General features: G+C 36.6%; 1 protein-coding gene and 1 long non-coding RNA gene across 2 annotated transcripts in view; one reads left to right on the forward strand and one right to left on the reverse strand.

Moving 5' to 3' along the window:
* The first annotated feature begins 9,432 nt into the window (after window positions 1–9,432).
* LOC148951622 (uncharacterized) lies at window positions 9,433–9,822 on the forward strand. The gene has a single exon (XM_089091168.1). The coding sequence runs from the start codon at window positions 9,433–9,435 to the stop codon at window positions 9,820–9,822; it is 390 nt and encodes a 129-aa protein (XP_088947294.1).
* An 11,801-nt stretch (window positions 9,823–21,623) lies between these two features.
* Window positions 21,624–26,832, reverse strand: part of LOC148951623 (uncharacterized) — a 26,063-nt gene continuing 20,854 nt past the window's right edge. The window contains exon 3 of the long non-coding RNA XR_016141882.1: window positions 21,624–21,711. This is a non-coding gene — a long non-coding RNA (uncharacterized LOC148951623). The remainder of the gene's footprint in view (window positions 21,712–26,832) is intronic.

Here is a 26,832-nt window from a genome sequence, read left to right on the forward strand (position 1 = left end):
AAGGAGATGTCGTGGGAATACAAATGAACGTGCATTGTCAGTTTAATATATATATACTGATATTTAGTAATCAAAACGTTAATATTATTTGATTTGTTAAAGTTATAAAAGTAAATACATTTATATTTTTTTTTAAGTAAAGTGCAAATTTTGTTCTGGCCTTGGGGAGGTATATGGATTTTGAGCCCAACTTATGTTAATTTCTGCTCGTTTTGAGTTTTGAGTCGGTTATTTATTGTAATTTCTGTTCGTTTTGATTTCATTTATTTATCGATACTGATTTATGGTAGTTTCACGCTTGGTAGATTATTTTAATTTATTTTTGCTAATTTTTTGGTTTAATGGAGTTCTTTAGTTTTTTTGAAAAAAACTTATTTTGTTGAAAAAGTTTTTTTTTAATTAACATAGGAAAAAGAGGAGTCTAAAAGAGTCAAAAACCTCTCAACACTCAAAACATTAAAATTGTAAATAGAGGAGAAAGTGAAGTACACACTCAAAACATCTCAACAGTAAAACAGTCAAGTATTGCTAATATACGAAAAAAAGGAGTCAAAATGAGTCAAAAACCTTATAACAGTCAAAACTTTAAACCATTTCTCCAAACACGTTCAATCATAATTTTGAGATAGCAATTTTGTTTCACGTAGTTGAAAATTCTGGAAATTAGGTCTTAGTGGATGACAACCACCCTAACAGACCTTAGGATAAGGGTTGTAATTTATGTCCTGGGGGCACATAAGGTGTTTATAGAAAGCGTTGTCGTTTCAAAAAGGGCTCATTCGATTGGAAATCGAAAGGCTTAATGCCCTTTTTAATAGCTGAAAGTGATTGGAAGGCTTGATATTTTTATAGTAAAGATCGATGTCGGTATAAGGTATTATTTTTTGTTGTTGTTGTTGTTGTTGTTGTTAGGCACTTCGTATCGAAGGAGTTGTCGTGAGAATACAAATGAACGTGCATTGTCAGTTTAATATATATATACTGATATTTAGTAATCAAAACGTTAATATTATTTGATTTATTAAAGTTATAAAAGTAAAAACATTTATATTTTTTTTCAGTAAAGTGCAAATTTTGTTCTGGCCTTGGAGAGGTATAGGGGTTTTGAGCCCAACTTATGTTAATTTCTGCTCGTTTTGAGCTTGACTCGGTTATTTATTGTAATTTCTGTTCGTTTTGGTTTCATTTATTTATCGATGCTGATTTGTGGTAGTTTCACGCTTGGTAGATTATTTGATTTTATTTTTGCTCATTTTTTTGGTTTAATGGAGTTCTTTAGTTTTTTTGAAAAAACTTATTTTGTTGAAAAAGTTTTTTTTTAGTTAACATAGGAAAAAGAGGAGTCTAAACGAGTCAAAAACCTCTCAACATTCAAAACATTAAAATTGTAAATAGAGGAGAAAGAGAAGTAAACACTCAAAACATCTCAACATTAAAACAGTCAAGTATTGCTAATATACGAAAAAAAAAGAGTCAAAATGAGTCAAAAACCTCTTCCAGTCAAAGAGTAAAAATTGCAAATATAGGAAAAAGAGGAGTTTAGATTCCTTTAAAGCTCTCAACCGAAAGAGAAGTAAACAGTCAAAACCTCCAAACAGTAGAACAGTCCTATGTTACACACAGTAAACATTCAAAATCTCTTAACAGTAATACAGTCAAAAATTGTAAACATGGAGAAAGAGGAGTAAACAGCAAAAACCTCTCAACAGTAAAACAGTCCAAAACTGTAAATATCGGAGAAAGAGGAGAAAATAGCTAAAACCTCTGGACAGTAATACAGTCAAAAATTGTAAACATAGTAGAAAGAGGAGTAAACAGTCAAAAACCTAACAGCAGTCAAAGAGTCAAAAATTGTAAATGTAGGAAAAAGAGAAGTCAAAAAGAGTAAAAAATAACTCTCAACAGTCAAAACCTCAGAAATAGTATATAGAGGAGAAAGAGGAGTAAACAGTAAAAACTTCTCAACAGTCAAAACATCAGAAATTGTAAATACAGGAGAAAGAGGAGTAAACAGTCAAATACCTCATAAACAGTAAAAACAGTTAAACTTATGAGGATGAAAATTTGTCAACATTGAATACCACTTCATAAAAAATATGCCAGCAAGAAGACTGGAACTCACCAATGGCTTGAAACTACTTTGAGAGGTAGAAACGTACGCCGGAATTTATTTCGAGAGGTAAGATTCCAAAAACAGGCGAAATGAAAAAAAAATAAGGAAATTTTTTGATGTTCCGTCAAAGTCTTAATTAAGTGGGGAGTGTAGGTTGATGCTCATCTCACCCTGAGTATGTGTCTGCTTAGGGCATTACCTCAAAAATTCAGTCAGAAGTCATGTTCTTTGACATGGAATCATGGTCTAATGACTATGGGACTTGTCTTGTTTTCATGACAAACTTGTATTGCCGATTCAAAATACAAAAACCAAATTTGATGTGATATTGTGGTAGAATGAGGGCAGTTAACTGTCCATTTTATTTCAGATATAGATCAGTGAATGTCATAGTTAATGATGGGAAAAAGATTTTTGGATGAACATTCACCTATCTATCTTATTAAACCAGCAATAGTTGTGTGTATACACACCAGTTTAGGTAATAGTTTTCACAAAAACGAAACTGTATTTTTTTTTATAAAAATTGGCATACTACCATTTTCCACTGTGAAAAAACGATCTAGATAGGTCAAGACTGGGCGAAAATTCATTTCCTCCTAAAAGTCTTAATAATTTTCATATATTGTCTGCTGTCTGAAATTAGGGACCCCTGAACACAAATGCTTGGAATAGACGGTGTTGATGTGGTATAAGGGAAAATTTACCGGAAGGAATTGAGTCACCTGTACTTTTTGTAAAGATGATAATTGTAATAAGATGTCATAACAAAATTAGGGAGTGGTTACTTCGTGATACCGTGCTATTCTGATAAAGGATTTAAATCCACATTTAAATGTTTTGTGAGAGGCAATTTTTAACTGCCACAAGACTAACCCAGAACCTACCCAAAAGTAGTATATGGGGACCAAGCTTCGCTTGGTATTAAGAAGAGATTTATAGCCCTTTTACTATAGGCTAAATGATAATATTGCAAACATGGAAAATGTACGAACGTGGATGTCATTGCTACTCACTACAATAATTTTTATGGCATGGGAGCACCACAATTCTATAGGTAGGGAGCGCCATTTTAGCAATTCTACCCCGGTTTACTCATAATTTTTATCTTGGTCCATAATCCCCCTAAAGAATTTTAATTAATTATCTGCTCCTGAAATTAGAGACCTCTGAACAAAAATACTTGAAATAGGTGGGACTGAGGTGGTATAGTGGAAATTTTATTTGAAAGAACTGAGTCACCTGGATTTTTTGGACATCAGATGCTTTTACATAAACAAGGAAGTGATTCTTCGTGTAACTGTGTTGAGCTCAGTTTCACTTCAGAAAGCAACATAGTGATCCGAATGGTAGACTGCAGCTTGGCTGAAGAGACTTTGCAACACCTTATCTTCGAATGCACGGCAATTAGCCCTGAAATTTATAAACTGAATGCCCTAGCCCAAAAGTAAAAACTTCCACCAAATACAAACCTGATTGTGGATGCACCTTTACCAACTTCCATTGAAAAAACATTTTGTAGACAGGCAGTCGATATTTAAAAGAAACTTAGATGGGCTTTGATATTGATAACCTGTTCTGTAAGGGATTGATTCATGATTATGTATTTTTTATTGTTTTTTTCTTCACGGGAAAAATAATGTGAGTAGTGACAGCATAACACGTCCCGTTACATCTCTATCCCTCGATTCCCGTGACATCTTTATCCCTGGACTCCACAACATCCCTATCCCATCATTCCATGACAGCCAGCAGGTGTTAATTACGTAATAGGAAATGTTTTGTAAGAGATACAAGTGCATGTTACCTAATAGGGAGAGTTTACTTTGGTTGTTATTGTTGTGAGGTGTATTTTATGGTATTTGGGGGTTGTAGTCGTAGATGCCTTTATTCTCCCTTTATAGGGGAGATAAACTCTGGCCCTAAGGTAATTAAACTTTGGTAGCGTGCATTAGGCTATGACTGGACTAATGAGGCGTACCAACTGGGTATGTTCGAGGGGCTAAAGGTAGATCGTGGAGAGGTTGTCTAAAATACAATACTTTTATTCATTTAACATATAATAATAACAGATATAGATATTCTACTGGGACTGGCTGTCCCAAGTAGACCACAAGTCTCAGAAACTACAATAATATAAAATAAAATACTTAGACACTTGCAATGATAAGACAAGATTCCGAGATATTTCTAAAAACAACGGACCAGATGTCAGTCTGGCATAAAGTTAGTATCAGTCTAAATCTTCCGATAAAATGTATCTTTTATACATTTTTGTCAACCACACCTTCCCACACTAGGAAGTGGTAATTTCTCAATTTCCCGTTAAACAGAACTTGGCAGGATATGTTCCTTATCTTAATAAAAAGTGGTATTTCAAAACTTCATATTTGCGTCTTATATATTTTTAATAAATTAATAATTAACTAAATTAGAAAGCTTTACCACATTATGTACTAGGGTTTGGTTGTTACATCATAGTTTTTTTTTATTGACGCAATAGGACGTGTTTGAGTCCGCTAGTCAAGCGGGGGAATTTTATTAAGAAACTTTTTTTCTTCCAGCCGTTTCAAGTCATTTCAAGATGTTTTTCTAAGATAGTTTTTCGTTAAAGTGTTTTTCTTCGTGATTTCTTTAGTTCTTACGTAATAGGGGAATATCTACTTAGGTTAAGGATGACGCATTCACACTTGATTTATTTCATCAGGCCCCGTGGGGGATATCCACTTGGAACGGAGGAGGAGTACACACGTGGCATGTTACGTAATCTTACACGTGGGTGCTGCGTAATGGCGGCGCACACGTGAGATGTCATGTAATGCCAACGCACGCGTTGGGTGGTACGTAATGACGGTACACACATAGGTGTTACATGATAGTTTAAGAAATTATTTTTTCGTCAGGATTTCATTTTTCTTTTAAGGCGTTTTTTCTTCTTTCAAGGAGTTTCTTTCAAGGTCCCGTGGGGGATATCCACTTGGAACTGAGGAGGAGCACACACGTGGCATGCTACGTAATCTTACACGTGGGTGCTGCGTATTGGCGGCGCACACGTGAGATGTCATGTAATGCCAACGCACACGTTGGGTGGTACGTAATGACGGTACACACATCGGGTTTACATGATACTTTAAGAAATTATTTTTTGGTCAGGATTTCATTTTTCTTTTAAGGCGTTTTTTCTTCTTTCAGGGCGTTTTTTTTCTTTTTGAGATTTCATTTTCTTTCAAGACGTTTTTTTCAGGGAACCTTTATATTCCAAAGATTTTATGTCCCTATTAGGATTCGAAAAAACATTTTCATCCAATGGAATGGAGCGTTAACCAGGTGGACTATGAAAACCTTTCTAATACTTTGATTTCGGAAATAGATTCTACGAAATAACCAATTCCACGCAATGGGGGAATTCCCTGCTCTGCTTACAACAGCGATTACATTGATTGCATGTTTCAAATCTGTTCCACATGACAGCGCACAAGCATCCCAAAGATATTGATTTTGGCTCCAATAGATGCACCTGCCCATAACAATGCTATTAATTTTCTAATGCGACCTGGAAATGTTAGGTTAGCTATTGAATCAGTAAGATTTTATATAGTATTGGCTTTAGATATTTCATTGCGTAAATTATTACGTACTGAAGATTCATCCTGGAACAAGAAATATAATGGACACGGACTTTTTTATTGTACATACGAATTTTATTAATAAGAAAAAACGGTATAAAATCATGAAATCACAGAAAAAACACTTAAAACTCAACAAAGGAAAAAACGCGAAAAAAACCTGACATAGGATAAAATATAAGCAAAAGAAACCATGAACTAACGAAAGGTGGGGTCCAAGCAACAAATTGCAGAGGGGAGGGTTGATATTAGAGGTAAATTTAAGCCCTATTAAGAGCTATTTTTGAGGGCTTTTAATGAATATGCCTTGTTTCTTTTACTGAGCTTTAGATGTTAGCCCTCCCCTTAATAAAGAATAACTTTACCCCCGTGGTAAAGTTATAAAGTTTAATGAAAATGCCTCGTTTTTTTGGGCCAAGACTATGCATTCCTACGTGACAAGCGCGCATTTGAATAATATTCCCTTCAAATTTCGCATAACCTCGTTAAAGGTAAATTTAAGCCACATTAAGGTATTTTTGAGGGCTTTTAATGAAAATCCCTCGTTTCGTTGAGCCAAGACTATGCACCCCCGGTTGACAAGCTGCACAGTTGAATAATATTTTCGCTTCATATTTCTCATAATCTTATTAGAGGTAAACTTAAACCACATTAAGGTATTTTTGAGGGCTTATAATGAAAAAACGTCGTTTCGTTGAGCCAAGACTATGCACCCCCGGTTGAAAAGCTGCACAGTTGAATAATATTTTCGCTTCATATTTCTCATAATCTTATTAGAGGTAAACTTAAACCACATTAAGGTACTTTTGAGGGCTTTTAATGAAAATATCTCGTTTCGTTGAGCCAAGACTATGCACCCCCGGTTGACAAGCTGCACAGTTGAATAATATTTTCGCTTCATATTTCTCATAATCTGATTAGAGGTAAACTTAAACCATATTATGATATTTTTGAGGGCTTTTAATGAAAATGCCTCATCTCTTTGACTGAGCCTTAGATTTCAGTCCCCCTCCCTCAAAAAATTCTTTTAGCATCCATCACATGAACTTTAAGCTCTAGGAAAGTTTGGTCCAAGCACTTCACCTCACCCATGGGCACCGACAAGGGGGAGGGGGTGGATCAGGCGGGTCCATGGCCCCCTGGAAATTTAGGACTATAAAGTAGTTATGAAGAAAACAAAGGAAAGAGAGCAGAATAGGGAAAAACCATGGAAAATGTGCGTTTCCCCATTATTGGTTGCCTTCCAATAGATTTTGACCCTTAATAAGAAAAAATATAAGTTCTAAGTTGTGACTGAGTGACGCTTTTCTAGTTTTCCACAAAAATTTTTTCTATACGATTCGGTTGGAGCAACAAAAAAAAACAAAAACAAATTGTCCATAGTTACTGATTATGAATAAATAACGATCCTCATGAATAACGCAGGCATAAGAGCCTAACCATTAGAATCATTCAGTCAAAAAATCACCTTTTTATGGTGATCCTAAATATATATGGTTATTAGTAATTAGTGCAGTTATTAGTGCACAAGAAAGTTCGGATAATTGTACAAAACAATTTAATAAGGGGCAATATCAGTAAAATTATGCCGTCAACTTCTGCTTGCATTGCAAGAGTACCCATGAGCTGATATATGAACCACTAAGCTGAAAAATAAGCCACTGTAATCAGAAATATTTCCCCTGAACAGAATGCTGGGAATTTCTGTATTTTTTCTGAACGGATATGTTTTTTTTTATAATTTTTTTCCAGAAGTGATTGTATTTATCTAGTTGGCACTTTGAAAAAAATTTAATTTTTTACAGCTATGAAGTATAAAAATGTTAAATATATTGGTTTTTGGTATTCAAAATTCAATTAAAAATATTGACTTAAAAATTTTTATCTGATTTTCTTAATCTTAGTTTTAATTTTTTACTTTGAACAAACTACTTTGATAATGCGTTACTTTTAATAAACACTGATTAGTCTACAGCAGGCTTTCCTATACTATGGGTTGCGACCCCAAATGGGGTCGCGTAGCAAAATCAAAGGGTCGCAAGAGATTTTAAAGTCAAATATTTATAACATTCTACAGGAAAAGGCACATATTGTAAAGTTGATGAATTTTTAAAAACTGAAGGTCTAGAATGGAAAAATGGCTGTGGAATATGTACAGATGGTGCAAGAGCGATGACTGGCAAATTAATTTTTTTTTTTTTTCTAGCTACTCATTATGACCATGTAAATTTTACTCACCGCCTTATTCACCGAGAGGCCCTTGCAGCAAAAAAACACTTAACAGTCACTTGTTTTCAAATCTTTGTAAGGATATGGAATAGAGAAGTAAGATGGTTGTCAAGAGGTCGAAGTTTAAGAAGATTATTATTAAAAGACGGAATCGAAACATTCTTCACCGAACGAAAATGTGAACTTGCTGCTGTTCTTCAAAACGACTTAAGGCTATCCAAACTGGGTTGTTTGTCGGATTTCCTTGCGGAATTAAAAGATCTTAACTTGTCTCTTCAAGGAAAAAAATGCGACATATTTACTTCTAATGATAAAATTGACAGTTTTATTAAAAAGATTAAAGTTTGGAAAGAGAGGATAGAAAAACAAAACGTTCCAAATATTTTCCAGTGTCGACAATATTATAATCAAGAGAGATCACTGTAAAACTTTTATTGCACAAATTATTGTAGATCACTTAAAAGCGCTAGAGATCTAGTTCTGTACATATCTTACATTAAATATTGACTTCATACTACCGTAGAGTAACTCTGCTGTCAGTCCCAGGAAAAATTTTCTCAATGGTCCTGCTGGATGGTTGTCAGAATATAGTTCGTGGGATTCAGCGACCTGAACAAGCTGCTTTTATGTCGGACCGTTCCGCAATCGAGCAGATTTTCAAGGAGAGTCAGATAAAAGAAAAAGTTAAGGAGTTCCCCCAGAAGACTTTTTTCGGCTTCGTTGAATTTTGTTCGATTGGCTGCGTTGACTTCGTTGACTGCATTCGACTTAGCGGACCGACAGGCACTTCGGAAGATTCTAGCATTGACTGGCCTCCCAAAGAAATACTGCAGACTCTTCAAAGCTTTACACCATGGCACAGAGAGCTGTGTTCAAGACAATGGCCGGCGCAATGCATTCTTCTGAATCACGACAGGGGTGCGTCAAGGATACTCAGTGGCCCTAGAGCTCTTTAATGTCATCATAGACCACGTCATGACAAAGACGTCTTCACGTCTCAGTTTTGGACTCAAGCTTGGAGATCGTGTCATATCAGATGCTGATTTTGCTAACGACCTGACCATCTTAGCGGAATCCATGGATCAGTTGCTGAGAGCGCTTCAAATCTTACGAGAATAAACCGCAATTGTGGGACTTCAGATAAACTGGAACAAGACGAAAATCATGGCCATAGACCAGTCTTCTCCTGCTGTCATTTCTACAGTCAGTCTGGACGGAACAACTACCATAGAAGTTGTCCAAAGGTTTACCTACCTGGGATCCACGATTTCTTCAGATGGCTCCCTTCTCCCCGAGCTGCAAGCAAGGCTATCCAAGGCGTCTTATGCCATGGGCAGGCTAAACTGTCACGTTTGGTGAAAACCGAATATCAGTCGTTCAACGAAATTACAAATTTCCAACACCCTCGTCGGTTCTCTGCTGCTTTATATAGCAGAGACTTGGCAATCATCAGCCGCAACCCTGATGGCCATCGATAGATTCCAGTCGAAGAGTCTGAGAAGGATAGAAGGTCTACGGTGGGTCGACTTCGTGAGTAACGAGAAGCTGCTGCATCTCACCAAGAACTCCACGTTTCTTACCCAAGCAGCCGAGCATACCTTACGAAGGTTTGGACATCTACTTCGAATGCCCCAGCACTTACCTGCAAAGATGATCTTTGACGTTGACCCTGTCAAAGCCGGTTGGAAGCCACCTCGCGGCCGACCAAAGAAGCGATGGTCCGACAGCGTATCCGAGTTCCTAGCGATGGCAAATATCAGACCAAGTGAAGCGCAAACCCTTGAAATGGATCGAAGTGGATCGAGGAGGCAGACGTCACTCTCTACGCCAAGTAGCACCCGGCAGGAGACCTAAGTAAGTAAGTAAAGTACATGCCACTTAAAGCTCAAGAGGAACTTGCTGACCTTGCCAGTGATTCAAACTTAAAACTACAATTTTCATAAGAGCCCTTGACTGAATTCTGGATCAGAAATAGGACTGAATTTCCCACAATCGCAGGTATGGCATTATATGTTCTTCTGCCATTCAACATCACATATTTATGTGAAGTTGCTTTATGAGCCTTACCACATATCACACCCCAATATCTTTCATCGCTAAAAAATGTTGAAGAGGTCCTACTGCCAGCAGTGTCAAACATTCCACCGAGATTTATGATCGACGATGCCTCTGACGTCTCAAAGCGCATCAGAATGACCATCAGTGGCGCAAATACTAAAGTACTGGCTCTCAACCAACCCACTCCTTGCCAGGTTACCCTTGACGGCGAGCCAATAGAAAACGTCGAGGAATTCAAGTATCTTGGCTCTATCATAACACCAGATGGCAGAGCTGAAAGGGATATCTCTGCCCGCATAGCAAAAGCCTGGGGAGTCTTTACAGTCTTAAAAAAACACTATGGACCAGACGGGAGATCTCAACCAAAACAAAAGTCAGAATCTATGTTGCAACTGTTCGAGCTGTACTACTTTATGCTTGCGAGACATGGCCGATCAAGGCTGAAGACGCGAAAGCTTTGGATGTGTTCGACCACCGCTGCCTTCGTTATATCCTCCTCAATAAGGGACATGATGGGATTTCCAACAGTGAAGTAAGGATTCTCTGTGGCCAATCAGAAAAGCTATCGCTTATCATTAAAAACGTCGCCTGAAGCTTCTCGGCCACACATTGCACCGTTCCGAAGGCACGATATGTCGAGACGTCCTTGTCTGCTAACCAGCCCGCTCCTGGTAACGTAAACCAGGAGGACAAAAGAAGAACCTGCGGCAAAAATACAAGGAGGACCTGGAACCGTGGGGAGGATTCAGGAGACACGGTCAGAGATGAGACAAAGACGGGCTGAAGATCGCCGGAGAAGCTGCAGCCGACAGGTCCAAGTGGTCGTCGGAAGTCATTCCAAGATCCTTTGGTGCCGGGCAGGACAGTTCATCGTCTGGTTCCCGCCGAAAGTAAAGTAAGTAAGATTTAGTTTGTTATGCAATAAAAAAAGGCAATTCATCTCACTAAAGTTTTTCCTTTCATTTTAATTTAATATTTACCACCCAATGAATGCGTTAGAATATATTCGAACGAACTAAGACAGTCAGAATTCTCGTTTTTTTATTTTATTGCAAAAACTGCAATTTTGATGCAAAATAGGGCATATAATTTTTGTAAGTATCATAAAGACAACTCTTCAACTTTTGTGGAATTTTTTTAATGTTTCTAAACATATTCGAAAACTATATATTTTTATGTGTGTATGTATATTGTTACCTATTAATTAAATCATAAAAAAAAATATTTATTTGTCTTTCAATTACATTTATATGGGGTCACCAGGAAACTTGCAATCATGAATGGGGTCGTGAATGAAAAAAGTTTAGGAACCCCTGAGTCTACAGGCACTAAATATTTTCGTGCTTGATAACCAAGTTCAAAACTGTCAATATTATTAAAAAAAATATCCGTCCAATGCATCGGCATTGCTCAACAGAACTGAATGCTGGGGGTTTGTATTTTAGTTTCTGTGAGTAGGCTATCGTTTTGTGTTTTGTTTTGTAATTACTTACTTTTTTTCATTTTTATATGCTTTTACTTTGATTGACATACTTTTTCCATTGCCTTTAAAAAATGTTTGTCTCTAAGCTTCATTGAATAAAAAATACCGAACTGAAGGTAAAGAACAACATGAAATAAAACGAACAAAAGTCATTAAGTATATGAGGGGGGTTGCCCCCTCCTCAACATCTCACTCTTCACTCTACAGTGTTTCGGCACTTAAAAAATTTACTTATTGTTTTAATTAAACGAACCTTGTGTTTCAGGAGTCGTTTTTAAGGAATTTGGACAAAATTTCAACTTCAGTGTAATAAGCGAGGTTTCGAGGAGGGGACGACCCCCCTCATATAGGTAATAATTTCTGTTCGTTTTAAGTTTTAATGTTGCTCCTCACTTTAATTTGAAAAAAACTTTTTTTTAATTTCGGATCGTTTTTTAAATAACGCCAAGATATCTGTCTCAACCTTCAAGGAATCCCCAAAAACTGAAATATCCGCTGGATAATTCATCCCTGACGAAAATTTACCCGGACAATTACCCTTAAAATCGTCATGCGGAAAATTGAATCGGTAGAGAAAAGGAAAGACGTATAAAGAAATTTCGTATAGGAATTCCGGCAAATTCACCCAGTGCAAAATTTCCCCTGGAAAGTTCACCTCTGGAAACTTCCCTCTCCATAGAAAATTCTCCCCGTGCAAAATCCTCCCAGCAGAAAATTCGTCCTCCCCCCAAAAAAATGAATGCATACTTCCCAATAACAAATACTATACGTAAACAATGGGCTAATTTTATAACTATGATCATTTTATGATCATTAAGCAAAAGCTTTTAGTGCTTTCCAATGGTATATTTTCTTCAAAATTTTTGACAAAAGCCTAATTTCACAGTTAAGAGTAAGGAGCTAAGAAGGAATAATCCATTCAAATAGGTTTCAAGTCTGTTTCTTGCCTTCTGTTGAAAAGCTCTATTTTATTCAATTTCCGATTGTTTTCCAAATCATACCCAGGCCTCACCAAGATATAATTTGAGGTACCGGCCCCTTATTAGTTGCTTTTAAAATGTGTAAAGCAGTAATTGGACGTTGATTAGTATCGTCCTACGTTTAAGTTTGCAATTTCAATTTCGGAAAAAATTTGAATATACTTAAAAAAATGGCAATAAACAGTAATTTTGGTAAAAAGTCCTTATTAATATTATTGCTAAAGAATTTTGGTTGGATGAAAAGGAGTATTATTGTTTGATGGATGGAAATTCTGTGAGAGTTTTGATCTTCTACATAACGAAACCATCACAATAGGATTTTCTGAAGCCTCTACAATAGGATTTTCATATCGATAAATACATTGCATGCATTTGTTTAAATACATTGAAGTACTTTATATAAATAGAAAAATAAAATATTACCATTTAAAATTGTTGAAAACTAGAATCCTAGCAGTACTTGCCACCCCAAAGACATTTCCTGGCGGGGCTGATGATGGCCTACCTTGCCTTATCCACCTCTGTGCTGGTAGATATGGGAATGTAATATTTTAGCTGTATAAATTAAAATTAAATTAGGGTCTATTCATCAACCAAAAAATAACAAAATCCAGAAGCTAAGCTTGCACAGGAGATCACTACCCCAACTAGGCCTAAAAACGACAAAAAAGAACTGTAATACAAAAATCACTAATAAGCGACTATACCACCCCTTAGGAAAGTACGCCTTAGCTTCCATATAATTCCCAAATTTCGGGCAATCTTAGTTGAAATTTGATTAATATGCTCTTAGAAACTCAAACACTCATCAACTATCACTCCAAGAAACTTCACTGCTCTAAAACGTTCTATAGCTTTCCCATCAAGTTCCAGTTTCTCAATCCAGGGGTAGTAATTTACACTTCTCCCGTAAATCACAAATTGACTTTTCTTATGGCTTGATTTAACTTTATTAATTCTAATCCATTTTTCTTTTTATTCCATTCCCTTTTTCAGAATTAGTAGAAGTTCACTTTCCGTCTTAGCAGCAACTGTAAAATGTGTATCGTCAGCAAAACTAGGAACTATAGTTCTGGGTCTGTGATCCTCTTTATCCGAAATCGTTATATCTTCAATGCACCGGTAAATATCACTGATATAAATCAAAAATAAAAGCGGTCCCAAAACTGACCCTTAAGGAACGCCAGCCTTCACTCTCTGCGGGCTAGAGGTCTCACTTTCAATTGCACAATCTGCGTAAGTTCCCTCAGGACTGATATAATAAGTTCTAAAGATTTTCCACGGATACCACAATTATTTAACTTCTTTACTAAAATTTCATAATCAACACAATCAAATGCTTTCATTATGTCAAGGAAAACGGATGCCACTTTAAGACGACGATCTAAATGATCATTCACAAATGTCTTCAGGAAGATCACTGCCTGCTCAGTTGACATTCCTTTCCTAAATCCGAGCTGGCTAGACCGAAACAAAGACTTAGATTCTAGGAAATTAATCATTCTTACATTTATCAGTCTCTATCATTCTAGAAATAACAGGAAGAAGGGAAATAGGCCTATAATAACCTAAGTTCCCACTATCACCCCTTTTAAAAAGCGGTTTCACTTTCGCAATCTTCAGACAATCGGGGAAAATACCTGACTTAAAACGCTAATTTATTAGCATTACCATCTGACAAGAAACAATAGAATAAATAGCAAGAAAAACTTTCACAGTCATGGGATCCGATCCCGCTGCACTGTTTTTTCAGATCTTTAACCATTTCACACATCTCACTTAATTTAACCGGCTATAAACAAGCAGACACTTTGCTCTTATCAGGCAGGAATTGTGTAAAACCGCCATCTTCAGCCAGGACTGGGATACTGGATCCTACATTATGGCCCACATTAGAGAAGTGCTCACAAACTGAATTGCAATTCACACTAACCGGAAGCTCCGAGGGAGGCCGACTAGGGTTCATTACAGACTTGATAAGTTTCCAAGTCTTGCCTGGATTTCCCTCTGCTTCTTGAAATTTGAAAGCAAAATAATCCGCTTTAGCTTTCCGAAGGAGATAGTTTAGAATGTTATTATATGCTTTATAACCTCCTTAGTAGTTGTTCCTTTATTTTGGATCAAATCCTTATATAAATGGTTTCGCCTTCTCATACATAAGAGTAGACTCTTACTAATCCATAGTTTCTTTGCTGATTGATATCTGTAAACTTTTTTAGGTTTAACACACTTCTGAAGTAAACCCGTATAAGTGCCGTAACATTTATTAAATTTCCGATTGATATCATATTCCTCTTGTTAAAAATTGAATTCAGTCTTATCAAATTCCAGTTTAAAACGAGCAACAACCTCAGAATCAATAATAGGCCTAATGACGTTTTAACGATGTCCCTTATTCGACTGTAACATTGTTGAAGAAGATTGTTGATAGATTTTGAGCACAAAATTTGAAAAACTTGAAGAATAAAAATAAATATTCTTAACGATAATCACTTAATATCAAATGGCAACGGTTTCGTAGAACAGAAGTAAAACGTCAAATGTTATTTAACAAATGAATTTGGAGAACTTTCATGGTTTACAGCTTTGCATTCCTTTTTGTGTTTTTCTTTAAGTCTGATAGACCAAATTTACCAAATTTACCTTTACCAAAATTACCTTTTTTAATTTGAAAACTACCGATCTCTCTGATGGCCCGATTATATGCATGGTTGTGGCAGATCCTTTGACCCTTCCCATGTTTTTCTCCAGATTTCTCCATGCAACTATTTAGAGCGGAGTCGACTCTGGCCGAGATTACAGAGTCACGCCGCTAACCCCTGTTGCAAACCAGATAATCAGTGATATCAGGACTCATACCCCTACCCTTACGGACACAGGATTAAACGTCGAGTGCGCCAACCATTCGACCAGTACAGCGAGTTTTCAGGATCTAACAAAAAATTGTTAATAACGATCAGGATAGCGGAAACAGTTTTTTATTCATACCTTGGCTAAATGAATGTCCATAACATAAGTCTCAAGTCACTTAGCTTGATCTAGGAAGTTTAACACAGCTGTTGCTGGACTTTAATCCCTGAAATAATAGAAAAACATATAAATTTAACATGTTTAAACATTTTATTTATGATTGTTTAAGCTAACTCAGTTGTCGGTATGTTGTTGAAGTTGTTGCTCAAAGATTTTTTGTTGCTATTTTGATTTTAGGAAAATTTAAACTTCGTTTAAAGAACTGCTTTTACTTTATTTATTCGGTTCATATTTCTACTATTTAAATTACCTTGCTCTTTTTCATGTTCTGTTTTATTTTCAACAATCCCCGCCTATTTAAAGCTAAAAAAAAGTGTTCATTTCTGTTCTATCCAGTTTATTCTATTTTACTTTTAAATTAGTATATTCTTTTTCATGCTATGTTTTGCTTCCTACATTACCCCCTTAGGGGAAATGAAGACCAGAGGAATTTTTTGTGAGAAAATGGGTGTGACTTGTGCTCTATAGACAATTCGAATTTTAATCAAAATCACGCCGTCAGATTCAGCGTCAGATTCTTTTTCATGCTATGTTTTGCTTCCTACATTACCCCCTTAGGGGAAATGAAGACCAGAGGAATTTTTTGTGAGAAAATGGGTGTGACTTGTGCTATATAGACAATTCGAATTTTAATCAAAATCACGCCGTCAGATTCAGCGTATCAGAAAACGCTGATACGCTGAAAGCATAGGTTGGGGCTAATTGTCTATACGACCTATACGACCAGTTTATGCGACCACCCCTTGCATAAAAACCTATATGCCCTGGGGCATAACTTACCACACTTGCCCCCGTACTCTGGGGGGATTTAAAAAAAATTATTTGAAAGAATTTTAATGAAAATTACGCCGTCAGATTCAGCGTATCAGAAAACGCTGATACGCTGAAAACATAGGTTGGGGCTAATTGTCTATACGACCTATGCGACCAGTTTATGTGACCACCCCTTCCATAAAAACATATATGCCCCCAGGGCATAACTTACAACCCTGACCCCGGGCCCTGGTGGTTGTGTCGACCCTGGAGTTTTTGCTACTTGATCTGTAAACTATTTTTTTTTACAAAATGGATATATCGATATTTTGATCGGATACAGAGTGGGGAAAACTCATCGGATGGGGGGGGGGGCGATTTGAGGCCAAAAACAATCGCTTCAGCAATTTTACTCGAATTTTCGTTAAATTTAAATTTGAGAAGTTAACAATTACGGACTGTTTTCAAAAAAGATGCATCGGAACTTCAATCAAGCTTTGGCATTTAAATTTAATTAAGGCGAATGGTCATTGGCTATCATCTGCTTTAACGGAGGACTAACAAAAAGAAAATGATTTCTGCACACAAAGTATCACTTTAAACAAATCATTCACCGGGCTCTATTGGTACTAGTGGTTAGTACGTCGGTGCAGTTACCATTTGTATAATGGCAAAATACAAAGAGTTCGATCTTGTCCTAGCTTCTTTTCAGGGATACCCCTTATGGCCATCAGTAGTTATTAAAACCACCAAAGACCATAAAAATCAAGCTAGATACCTAGTCTTTTGCTACGGTACCCACTCTGAGCATTTTATAGCTGAATCTCATATCCGCAACTGGAATGAGCACTTTAAAGAAGCCTGTACAAGAACAGATAAAGATGTAAATAAGGCTTTTGAAGAGCAGCGCCTATTCTCTGATATTTTCAAGACTAAGAGTAAAACCTACTTGTCTCTACCCAAAAAAACTAAAGTAAAATCCAGCCTAGCGCCGTCAACTCCGACTGCCGCAGCAGCATCAACTTTAAAGGAATTAATAAATGAAACTCAAGAGGAACTAATAAACACTAATTCCAACTTAATGAATGACATTTCTCGTGTCGTATCAGACACAATGAAAGATTGCCGAGCTTCTGAAATTATCAGTGAAGATATTGTGAACGAAGTTTATAATTCTGTTTCCCTTGAATACAATGCTAAATTTGAAAAAATTGAAACAACCCTTCAAAGACTTTATAATGCTGTGAACTTGCTTGAAAATAAAATTTCTATAATAGAGGACAGGGTTGACCAACTTGAGCAAGATACCTTACTTGACACCCTAATTTTCTACGCTGTGAAACCAAACCCCAATGTGGAATTGATGGATAATCTTATTGAAGTGAAAACAAAAATAATGGGCTTGCAAGATTTAAAAAAAATGGACCTCTTAAAGGCTAATCAATTCCGTCAGCCTGCTACTCAAACTGAGAATGTGAAAATTGCCCCCATCCTGGTAAAATTTTCAAACTTGGATATTGCTCGAAAAGTGTTTGCAGCAAAAATTAAGTTGGTTAAGTCAGGTGTATTTGTGTTTGAAAACCTAACTAAAAAGCGTCGCGATCTATTAAACGCGGCTCGCAGCTCCTTTGGTCCAAGTAGTGTTTGGTCTGATCATGGACAAGTTCTAGCCAAAGTTCCGGGTGAAACTCGTATACGTAAAATTAACTAGTCGCATGAATGCATTAGTATGTGACTTGTTAGTATTTTTCTTATTTTGTAAATGCCTTCCACAGTTCATTGATTTTCATTTATTTACTTTATTTATTTTTTCATTTTTGCTTCTCTTTCAGTGCTAATGGTTCATTCCGATAATAACTGCTGTCCAATTAGTTATTTGAATGTTTGTAATCCTTTGACAGGTTTTTCTTTTGCAATTGATTTAAGTAAAGATTTCTTTTTGGTTCATCTGGTGACTTTAATAGACTCCAAGTAAAACCTGTTTTTGTGAATTTTTTAAGCCATGAGAGTCGGCTTTGGAGTTTGAATATAATCCTTTCGATGTAATTAGTATTGTAAGTAATTATGTGGGTCAGGCTAATCAAAGTCCGATTAATATAAACCCTATTTGTTATAGTAAATATGTTTCGGATTTGGGGGGGAGAGGAGGTTACCAAAGGAAATTATTCTTTGACAGCATTTAAGTTTAACATTCAGGGTCTCTCCTCGTCAATTGATAATTTAAGACAAATTGTTTCTGATGGAGAGCCTGATGTTGTGGGTTTATATGAGACGTTTTTAATTAATTTTTTAATATACAGAGATGGTTAGGAGCTAGGTTAAGTTGGGTCAGGTATTTAATATAATACGTTGTGCGTGGCCTGCTTTCCATAATTCTTTATCGTAGTTTTCATAATTTTGTTTCGAAAGTATTATATTATCACCATGTTTTGGTATACATCATTGGGATTAACGTAAGTTCTATTTTTTGGGTGTGTTTCTTTGAATTGACAAGTGCCGAGTTTTCATGATTCTTATCAATTTTTTATATGCAGTGAATTCAGTTAAAAAAGTGTCTAGCCAGGTAAAGAATCTTCATTTATCGATGTAACCATACACAATATGTATGCAAGATATTTATGCATTAGTGGCCAAAAATTTCAGTGGTCCATTTGTACATCGTAAATAATTTCTTTGACTACATTGCATTTCCAGCTATATTTAAAATGACAAGAAAGTATAAAAACGAGTAAAACTTTTGACAATAAACAGTCATTTGATTTTAAGTATATTTATAAATTCATTACCAACACCAGAAAACAACAGAGAATAGTGATAATGAATAACAATCTACGTTTTAATTTAACTCCACCAATTATCTTTTCGAAAATAGTTTCAGGACTTTGTGCGTATTTATGGGTGCATGTGTGTATGCTCCGTAATGCTCCTAAGGAATAAATACAAAAAAGGTCTTGGGGCTTAGTGTCCTTCTTTACTCCTGGTATAAGGTCAGATTTTAATCCTCTAATGGCGTGTCATATTGTTTGGAATAATTTGCCTGAGTCAGCTCGCGGGTGCCACTCATTCGGTTTGTTTAGGAAAAAAAAAAAGAAAAAAAAAATTGTTAAAAATTTTTGGCTTCGTAGATGTTATTTTTATTTATGTTTTTATTTCATTTTTTTTTTTTTTTTTTAGTCTGTTTAATCTAATTAATTAATTTAGCTTATTTATTCTATTTTTTCTATAGTTTTCATTGTATCTATATTTTCTTTTCTTCTCCTTTGTATGTGAGTAAGTGTTTTGTTTTTCATTTTTGAGTAAGCATTTCATGTCTTCCCCCTTTGTACAGGCCAATGAGCCTTTGGGGGAATAATAGCATGTAATATTGTATGTGTATATATAATGAAGAATAAAACTTATCTTATCTTATCTTATTCGTTTAAAAGCGGAAAAGTCTCTTCGAGTCCCACCAAAACTTTTTTTTTTAGACAAATAATTTTTTTTTAAATCCCCCCAGAGTACGGGGGCAAGTGTGGTAAGTTATTCCCCAGGGCATATAGGTTTTTATGTAAGGGGTGGTCGCATAAACTGGTCGCATAGGTCGTATAGACAATTAGCCCCAACCTATGTTTCCAGCGTATCAGCGTTTTCTGATACGCTGAATCTGACGGCGTGATTTTCATTAAAACTCTTTCACTTGTAGGGGATGTTTCCCCCCTCTTTCAAAATTCATGTAAATTTTCTCAGGCTCGTAGCCTTTCATGAGTAATAGTAAACTAAATAAAATTTATATATTTAGAATCAGCATTATAAGCCCGTTCTTTTGATACATTTATTGACATCAAAATTCCTTTTTTAAAAGTTTGGATTACTATTGAGCCGTATTGCTTGTTTTTTTTTATTATTAGTATTCGCGGCCACTTATAAACTGTCAGGTGTATCCCAAGGATGACGGCTAAGAGTTCGGTATCACCTCTCCTTCATCACTTTTTGCTCGGCATTTACTGTTCAGTACTTCCACTTTCCCAAAATTTTCAGAGATTACCCTAATAAATTTCACAAAAACGCTTGGTCCCAGGAACGCAAAAGCTGTAAATCTGACCCTGGATATCGAAAAATAAAATAACCAACACCACCTCGAGTCTGGCGTAAATACATTCTAAGGCCACACTGGTTAATATGATGCTTTATAAACAAAAACAAATAATTAAGAAAACAAAACGAGGTGATTTTTATCCAGTTAGAAAAAAAAGCGAAAAGACAAAGCAGATATTTCGGCAAGGAACTCCGCCAAGCCATTATCCCAGCTCAACACGCTCACAAAAACAAACCTTTTGAAGTTAATTTCTTTGTTTTTTTGCTTTCGCTTTTTTTCAACTGGATGAAAATCACCCTCGTTTATAAGTTTCTGTATTGTTACTGTTTTTTTTTACCAAACTAGGGTTTGGCGTTTCCAGGCATTCTTTAGACTTTATAATTGCGTTTTTTTCCCGAAACTCATATTATAAACTTATCACTACATTAAGTCTTTCAATAAACTAATTATGCATTATTATTACACTAAAAGAACGCTGCGAAACACCAAATGCAGGATGGCGTTGATGATTTCTTCTCCGATTTCGGTTAAACTTTCCACTCTTATAAACTACTCATACATTTTGCTGAAGATAAAGACTTGAGGATATAGAATCACATATTAAAAAAAAGATCGATTTTTCTTACTAAGTGCTGTTTAATCCTTGCAAAATTTTGTGACACATATCGTAGTAACAATGAAGAAAATCAAAAAGAATAATTTCACATACTAGAATGACGACAAAACAAAACCTACACAAAAAAAGGTAACGAAAGTAAAAGTATTAAAAATACATGAAATCAATAAGGAAAATTCAGTAAAAAAGAATGAAAATGTAATAAAACTAATGTTCAACCCCAAAGTGGTTCCTCGGCTTGTTTTTATAAAACAAGGTTTACAGCTTTGCATTCCTTTTTGTGTTTTTCTTAAAGTCTGATAGACCAAATTTACCAAATTTACCTTTACCAAAATTACCTTTTTTAATTTGAAAACTACCGATCTCTCTGATGGCCCGATTATATGCATGGTTGTGGCAGATCCTTTGACCCTTCCCATGTTTTCTCCGGATTTTTCCATGCAACTATTTAGAGCGGAGTCAACTCTGGCCGAGATTACAGAGTCACGCCGCTAACCCCTGCTGCAAACCAGATAATCAGTAATATCAGGACTCATACCCCTACCGTTACGGAAACAGCATTGCACGCGAGTGCGCCAACCATTTGACCAGTACGGCAAGTTTTCAGGATCTAACAAAAAATTGTTAGTAACGATAGCGGAAACAGTTTTTTATTCATACCTTGAATACATGAATGTCCATAACATAAGTCTCAAGTCACTTAGCTTGATCTAGGAAGTTAAACTCAGCTGTTGCTGGACTTTGACCCCTGAAATAATAGAAAAACATATAAATTTAACATGTTTAAACATTTTATTTATGATTGTTTAAGCTAACTCAGTTGTTGCTATGTTTTTGCAGTTGTTGCTCAAAGAGTTTTTGTTGCTATTTTGATTTTAGGAAAATTTAAACTTCGTTTAAAGAACTGCTTTTACTATATTTATTCAGTTCATATTTCTACTATTTAAATTACCTTGCTCTTTTTCATGTTCTGTTTCATTTTCAACAATCCCCGCCTATTTAAAGCTAAAAAAAAGTGTTCATTTCTGTTCTATCCAGTTTATTCTATTTTACTTTTAAATTAGTATATTCTTTTTCATGCTATGTTTTGCTTCCTACATTACCCCTTAGGGGAAATGAAGACCAGAGGAATTTTTTGTGAGAAAATGGGTGTGACTTGTGCTCTATTTGTTCAATCATTTCATGTATTTTGGACCAAGCCTCAAAGAGGGATGAAGAGAAGTGACAAGAAACGGTTTAAAGAAGGGAGAAACTTCATGGGAGTGGTATAATGATCAAATTGGAGTTAAGGAGGTTTGTGTGGTGGCCCCAAATGGGTTCTTGCTGTCAGGAAACACTCTGATGTGTTGTCACTAGCAGTAATCTTTACATTAGTCTTATTACCTTTTAATAAAACCCTTACCATTACACGTTACTCTTACTACTGCAAGTTAAAAAATCCCTATTAATCATTTTTCACTTAAGAACAACAAATAGTGCATTTTGGTTATTTGAAAATATGACTACAGACTTTTGCATTAAGTAGGTAATAATAGATTGAACACTTTGGGAATTAAATTGAAACATGAAAAATTCCTAACATAAGAAAATAATGTAGCTTTCAAATAATTAAAATGAAACCTAAAAATCTGAAACAGTAAAAATCTTTAAATTTTTATGCAATAAAAAAAGTAAGGATTTTAGCACTTGGATCTTACAGTCCCTACCGGCAGTGCTGATCTCTGTTTAGCATCCCTTGAGCTAGGAACTGCAATGGGGTGTTGGGGACCTGCCATCCTGTGCTTTCACACACCCTTCCTATTTATATTCCCCGGAATTGTTCAGACACCCATTCCTGGCTAAGTCGGCTCGGGCTGTGATTACAGAGTCATGCCACTGACCCCTACTTCAAATAAAAATAACCAGCGACCCCAAAACTGAAACCCCTGTCTTCACAGACAAAGGATTTTAAGCCTACTGTGCTACCCACTTGGCTAGGACAAGTGGTTTTATGCCTTTATATTAGCTTAAATTAGCAAACAAGCTAACCATACCATCCCTTTCAGCATAAGAATCTAGATAGTCTCATAATACAATGGATAAAAACATTAGTAAAGAGTTTATATAAAATAGAAGACACTAGTCTATTGAGACACTAGTCAATATCGAAGAGGAGCAGTCTAACCTATTGTAAATTCTTGAATAAATAACTACAGCTTTAGCTGCTCAATCTATTATAATTTAATTTACTCAGTCAATTTTTAGTGAATTTGGGTTGGTCAGGCAAATACTTACCGGTGTATTTTGTGTAGTTGAATAACGTTAAAAGCCATTTCTTGGGCTTGGGCTGGTACGAACTTGAAATCGTCGACATAATGAATTCCATGATTGCAGTAGAGGAGGGGGTACCAGCCCCACGACTCACCCCTGCTGCCATCTACAATTTAGTTTAATGCTGACGGGACATAATTTATTCAAGGATTATCGATTGAGTCTAATGTGGGTGTGTCAAGGTCAATCGATCTGTTGTTGTTGTTGTTTGGCCACGAGCGAATGACATGAGGGTTGATTTACATAATCGATGGGGTGATTATTGATTCACGAGCGTGGGGAATTATGAAACGATATGCTCATAGAGTCCCTAAGGAGAAAGATTGCGTAATCCCTCAATGACCTCTTTTTCCAAGATCGATTTATTTGTTGTTTCTATGTGTAATAGCTCCGGGGCGAAGGTTGCACATGCGCATTGAATTCTAACGGGAACAGTGTTATTGATCTAGGACTCGAGGGGGAAGTGAATTTCCGTGGATTTACATAATCGCTAGGGGAAATTATTGATTCACGAAGGGGAAATTAAGAAACAAACTTGGCTTCATTGTTGTTTGGTTAGCTTAACCTGATAACTTGATTTACATAATCGCTAGGGGAAATTATTGATTCACAAAGGGGGGAATTAAGAAACAAACATGGCTTCATTGTTGTTTGGTTAGCTTAACCTGAGAACTTGATTTACATAATCGCTAGGGGGAATTATTGATTCACGAAGGGGAGAATTAAGAAACATTAAGGCTTCTTTAATCTTTAGGCCTGACCTGTGAACTTGATTTACATAATCGGCGGGGAAATTGTTGATTCACGAAGAGGGAATTAAGAAACATTAAGGCTTCTTTAATCTTAGGTCTGAGGGATAAACGTTCTTTAGGACAGAGATAAAAATTAATATTCTATTTTTAAATAGGGCTTCATTGATCTTTAGTGTCAGGAATCATAAATGACATCACTTGTTATCTTGGAATTATGCGGGAGTCTAAAGAGATAGAAATTCTATTTTTAAATACGGCTTCATGGAGCTTTAAGTCGGAGAGATAAATTGATATTCTAACGAAACTATAATAGTTTAGCTAGGAAAATTTATGAGATGAAGAGATTAACGTAGGAAAGGGTTTCCTAGAAATTTGAAATGTGAAAGTACTGAGATGCCAAACAAAAGGAACACGATGAAATTACTTTTAGGAATTATTTGGGCGAAATGGTTTTAGACAGCTTATGGAATTATTTCGGCGAAACCGTTAGAGACGTTGATTTAAAAGATGATTTAAAAGATGATTTTTGAGTGTGGTCGTTATAATACACAAGTTCCATTGAACTGTGTTGTGAGGTCCCCTACCACAACCCCAAAGAGCCCCGATCGCCCTACCCCGATCCAAAGGGTTCCAATCCCCATAACCCACCCCCTCAGGAAGGCCCCGGTCCTCAAAGCCCCCCAAACTCCCAAAGGCCCTCCACCGGTCCCCCAAAGGCCCACTCAGACCCCCAAAGGCCATCCCCAGGCCCCAAATGTCCCCCAGGCTCCCAACTGTCCCCCCGGACACTCAAAGGCCCCCCAAGCTCCCAAAGGGCCACCGGCGCCCCAAAGGCCCACCCAGACCCCCAAATGCCATCCCCGGGCCCCCCAAAGGCACATCGAGCTCCCAAAGGACCAACGGGGTCCCAAAGGCCCTCCACCGGTCCCCAAATGTCCCCCAGGCACCCAAAGGCCCTCCCGGCACCCCAAAGACCCACCCCGCCCCCCCAAAGCCATCCCCCGACCCCAAAGCCCAACCCCCGGGCCCCAAAGGTCCCCCCGAGCTCCCAAAGGACCACCGACCCTCAAGGGACCCACAGACCCTTAAAGGCTCTCCCCGAGCACTCGTCTTTCGTTGATGTGTGTTTTCTGAAACCTATGATTTGGGATGTGTAGTTTGCTACTTCAGGCTTTTCTGAGCTAAGGTTTCCTAGTATTTCCTAGGTGAATGTTGTCTGAAACCAATAGTTTGGGATGAGTAGTTTGCTATTTCAGGCTTTTATGAGCTAGGTTTCTTAGCCTTTCGTTGATGTGTGTTGAGTGAAACTTATGATTTGGGATGGTTAATTTGCTATTTTTGACTTTTCTGAGCTAGATTTCTTAGCCTATCATATGTGTGTCCTTTCAGAAAATTATGATTTGGGAGGTGTAGTTTGCTTTTTGGACTTTTCAGAGCTAGGATTCTTAGTCACTCATAGGTGTTTGTTGTCTGAAACTTCGAGTTTGGGATGAGTAGTTGGCTATTTCAGACTTTTCTGAGCTAAGGTTTCTTAGTATTTCGTAGGTGAATGCTGTCTGTAACTGGAGTTGTAGTTTGCTTTTTGGACTTTTCAGAGCTAGGATTCTTAGTCACTCATAGGTGTTTGTTGTCTGAAACTTCGAGTTTGGGATGAGTAGTTGGCTATTTCAGACTTTTCTGAGCTAAGGTTTCTTAGTATTTCGTAGGTGAATGCTGTCTGTAACTTATGATTTGGGATATGTAAATTACTATTTCGGGCTTTTCTTAGTTGGATTTCTTAGTCTTTCATAGGTGTGTAGTGTCTGAAACCTATGATTTGGGATGTGTAGTTTGCTATTTTCGACTTTTCTGAGCTAGGTTTCTTAGCCTTTCATAGGTATGTGTTGTCAGAACATTATGATTTGGGATGTGTAGTTTGCTATTTCAGGCTTTTCTGAGCTAAGGTTTTCTAGTATTTCGTAGGTGAATGTTGTCTGAAACCAATAGTTTGGGATGTGTAATTTGCTATTTCCGACTTTTCATAACCGGATTTCTTAGTCTTTCGTAGGTGTGTGGTGTCTGAAACCTATGATTTGGGATGTGTGGGTTGCTATTTCAGGCTTTTCTGAGTTGGATTTCTTAGTCTTTCATAGGTGTGTAGTGTCTGAAACCTATGATTTGGAGTGGATGGATTGCTACTTTTGACTTTTCTGAGCTGGATTTCTTAGCCTTTCATAGGTGTTTGTTGTCTGAAACCTATGATTTGGGATGTGTAGTTTGCTATTTTCGACTTTTCTGAGCTAGGTTTCTTAGCCGTTCATAGGTGAGTGTTGTCTGAAACCTATGATTTGGGATATGTAATTTGCTATTTCTGACTTTTCATAACCGGATTTCTTAGTCTTTCGTAGGTGTGTGATGTCTGAAACCTATGATTTGGGGGTGTGTGGGCTGATATTTTTTGACTTTTCTGAGCAGGATTTCATAGCCATTCGTAGGTGTGTGTTGACTGAAACCTATGATTTGGGATGGTTAATTTGCTATTTTTGAACTTTCTAAGCTAGATTTCATATACTTTCATAGGTGTGTCATTTCAGAAAATTAATATTTTGGAATAATACAAAAACTTACACATCCAAACAAAATCTTACACACACACACACATGAAAACTTACACACACACGCCCCCCCATACACACACACACACACACACACACACACTTACACACACACACACACACACAAAAACTTACACATTCACACCAAAACTTACATGCACACAAAAACTTACATGCACACAAAAACTTACACACACACACAAACACAAAACT

Source organism: Artemia sp. Qi Xiang Cuo, chromosome 6, assembly GCF_049724085.1.
Source record: "Artemia sp. Qi Xiang Cuo chromosome 6, ASM4972408v1, whole genome shotgun sequence".
Taxonomy (NCBI): Eukaryota; Metazoa; Arthropoda; class Branchiopoda; order Anostraca; family Artemiidae; genus Artemia; species Artemia sp. Qi Xiang Cuo.

Bases quoted from the DNA above. Each gene is read 5' to 3' on its own strand.
- LOC148951622 (XM_089091168.1), top strand. From the start codon at position 9,433: ATGGCCATCGATAGATTCCAGTCGAAGAGTCTGAGAAGGATAGAAGGT.